The sequence below is a fragment of the Danio aesculapii genome, chromosome 5 (genome assembly GCF_903798145.1).
Source record: "Danio aesculapii chromosome 5, fDanAes4.1, whole genome shotgun sequence".
NCBI lineage: Eukaryota > Metazoa > Chordata > Actinopteri > Cypriniformes > Danionidae > Danio > Danio aesculapii.
In genome coordinates this window covers 36443413-36446753 of record NC_079439.1, presented here as the reverse complement: position 1 = coordinate 36446753, position 3341 = coordinate 36443413, and the positions used below count along the sequence as shown (strand labels likewise).

The 3341-nt window shown below is 36.0% G+C and overlaps 1 protein-coding gene across 1 annotated transcript; it reads left to right on the top strand.

The window, feature by feature from the left end:
- The first annotated feature begins 570 nt into the window (after window positions 1-570).
- tmem174 (transmembrane protein 174) lies at window positions 571-2852 on the top strand. The gene is made up of 2 exons (XM_056456959.1): window positions 571-1376; window positions 2657-2852. The coding sequence occupies exons 1-2, from the start codon at window positions 571-573 to the stop codon at window positions 2763-2765; spliced, it is 915 nt and encodes a 304-aa protein (XP_056312934.1). The 3' UTR covers window positions 2766-2852.
- Window positions 2853-3341: the final 489 nt, after the last annotated feature.

The following is a 3341-nucleotide window of genomic DNA, read 5'->3' as shown; positions in this document are numbered from 1 at the left end:
CCTCAAACAGTTTGAGTTGCCTTAATTTATTGGGTTTTACAGTACTCAGTTGGTTTGAGTTCTATTGATTTATCGGGTTTTACTGTGCTCAAATTGCTTCATTTACTTAAAGGGATTAAGCTCACAGTACTCATTAGGATTAGTTTTTAAACTTAAATTGTTTGTTGCAATCGGTTTCCTCAAATGGTTTGAGTTACCTTAACTTTTTGGGTTTTACAGTCTGGATTGAACATAAGACAAGTAAGTTGTCCCCAAAAAACCCTCAGAAACAGTGTTATTTCAGCTCATTTTAAATAAGTAGTTGCGTAAATATAAAAGTAGTTTGAATAAACATCAAACATCATAATTTTTTAATGGAGATAAAATAAATAAATTAGAAAAATATATAAATTTAATTAATATAATAAAATAGTGAATTACTTTGAACATGCCAGTTACCTGTACAATGTGTCCTGTCAAGCAAGATTTCACGTTTCAGTGCTCTCGTAAACTGACTTCAGGTTACTGTAACCATAACAATCTGTTACGTGTTAACTAACCTTCTGAACCAATGTCCAAGATACCTAAACTATGATCTTCAAAGATTCTCCAGCCACAGATGAGTGCATTTTCCTCAGACAAGTGTGTAAATCCTGCAGCAAAAACAGCCAGATGAGACATTACGGTGTTTGTGATATTTGGAAAAGCATTCGAGAAGGAAGGAATCAAGGGATAAACCCTCCAGCTGGACCAAGTGATGCAGTACCTGCTGATATTAGTAATACCAACTCAAGCAGTCCCAGTGATGTTCCTGTTAATGTTGTCTCTTTGGTTCCCAGTGAGACCCTCAGCTCTTCAGACAGTCAGGTGTCAGATGGAGACAAAGCTGGTGCCACGCTACTATTCTCCGGGGTCTTATTGGGCATGGTTGGTATGACTTTCACAGCTATGGGGTGGGCAAAAAACAATGGTAGCAATGGCTATGAATGGACACAGCTTTTGGGACCCATTCTGCTGTCAGTAGGAGGTACATTTGTGCTCATAAGCATCTGCAAGTTTCGAATGCTGTCCTGCCTGAGCTGCAAGCAGATTGAGGAGGAGAGAACACCTGAAGTGGATACTTTGCCACCGCTTTCAGGGCCATCGTTTGTCTTCACTAGACTCAGTCAGCCTATTACCTTCCACAGGGGCACAGTGGTCCAGTACATCCCGCCACCATATGCTTCTGTAGAACCAGACCCCGGTCTAGGCCATGTTAATGGTTTGCCCTCCAGTCATCAGCCATTAGCAGTCACAATGAGCGGACCACCACAATATTACAGTGTGTTTCCCATGGACAACGCTGGCTTTATTTCTGGTGAACATAACAATCCCACCGTAGAACAAAGGGAAAACAGGTATGATATACATGGGAGTGTGTATTACTTTCATTTACGTGATTAGAACCTTGGAGTCTACAAATAAGGAACAAAAGACATTTTTATTAATTGATTTCTTTGACTCCTTACTTTTTGTTTATGTCAGAGTGATAGGTTTATTAGGGCAAACTGTAAAGAAAACAGGACATTAAAAATATTCACTGTAGTCATTTCTAAATAGGAATGATCAAAAAAAAAAATTTGTGAGAACTGTTTGAATTATTTGCAACGTATAAACTCAATGTTCAAAGTATTAATTAATAATTTTAGTAATAACTCAAATGTAAATCATTATTGCTGGTGCAAGAATTTGAATTAAACATGTAGTAAACATGCTTGAATTCAAAGAAATGAATATAGGATAACTAAACGTAGTTTAAGCTATTGCAATCTAGTTTAAATCAGTTTGTACATGACCACGAAGCTGATGAGATTACCTTAGAGGTTCTTATTGCTTTTTTGATTGAATAATTATAAAAAAAAAGGGGGGGGGGGGGAAGTATCATTTACAAATCATTAGAATTCGATTTGCGATCATGGATATCCATGTTATATTGAAGTGGGGATGCTTGTTAGGATGACTATTATTTTAAACGAGTAAATTTAATAAATTAAATAAACAAATATTATTTACATTACGATTCTTCCCAGGACTAAAAAGCGGACATTAATTTACATCGTTTGCACTCATAATAATAATTATTTGTTTAGGCTATTTATAACCTAATAGGCTATTGGGTTATTAAGGTTATTTATTTTTACATACAAAAAAACCCTAAAAAACATTGTCATTACACAAAGCGTATTTTGCAAAAAAAAAAAAAAGGAGTGGGGGGTACTTTAGATTATGTAAAGTGTCCTCACACTATTAAAAATATATTCTTTATAGATCTTATACTAAGATATTATTGGGTAAACCAAATGTTCTTTTACGTATCACTATTTTAAAAAAAGTTTTCGTTTTTTCCTGACACATTTATTTTAAAAGCTGATTTGTAGGTTTCTAAACTGAATCATTTATTTAAAGCAGATGATTATTTTAATTTATTTTGAAACGCGAAAGACTCCACTCCAAACAAAATTACAACACAAACCAGTCTTTAGGCTAAATTAAAGGATGTTACCGTTGAGCTAAGATAACAGTCACATATAGCGTAGACTTGGTCAAATAAAGAAGCTGGCACGTTACGGTATTTTTTGCACAAATAACCAAGAGTTGGTAAAAGTGGATTATTTGACATCTGCTGGTTTCGTTGCAGGAATGTGAGCGTCTCTGAGGAAGAGGGGAAAGCGGGTGCAGCAGACAGCGCCTCCTCTCCACCTGCATACGAGGAGCTTTTCGCCACCTCATGTGACTCGTACTCCTGATCAACCAAATTACGCAGAACTTTTTAAAATAAAGTTCATGTTTACTGTGTAGTTGAGTTGGGCTACTTTTTTGTTATTGTTATATACTGTTGCAACTATGAGATATCTACTAAATCTTACCGTTGCTTCAATGTTTAACATTCTTTTATTCTTTCAAACAATATTTTTGATATTTTGGGGTGCTCTCTCTCGTGCCCTCTTGGGCTCTTGAGAACTTCATGGCACACGTGAGCGTCCGGTGAGGACCACATGGGGGCAGAAAAAGTGAAGGAGTGAGGCAAAGTTCTCATTTCATCAACAGTTTGAAAGGTGGTGTTTTTATTTAAGTATTCGTTTAATAGCTCAACATTTAACAAATATTAATTTTAATCGCGCGCAATTCCCGTTAGTCCAACTGTTGCATAAGCGCTAAAGTTCACACGTAACCATATAAACATTTTTCTTTAGCTTAACCTAGTTTAACCTTTTTTCATGAATGCTGGCTGTAGTGAAACTTACAGGAGTTTAGAAAGGGAACTGAGCTGTGCCATAATAGTCCGTGTCTTTGTATTTTTAACTGAAAATAGCTCTAGCAAG

What these genes read in the sequence shown, in the direction of transcription:
- tmem174 (XM_056456959.1), top strand. Translation starts at nt 571, where the DNA reads ATGATCTTCAAAGATTCTCCAGCCACAGATGAGTGCATTTTCCTCAGA. An exon ending in GTAGAACAAAGGGAAAACAG is followed by an intron (nt 1,377 to 2,656) that starts GTATGATATACA and finishes GTTTCGTTGCAG; the next exon opens with GAATGTGAGCGTCTCTGAGG.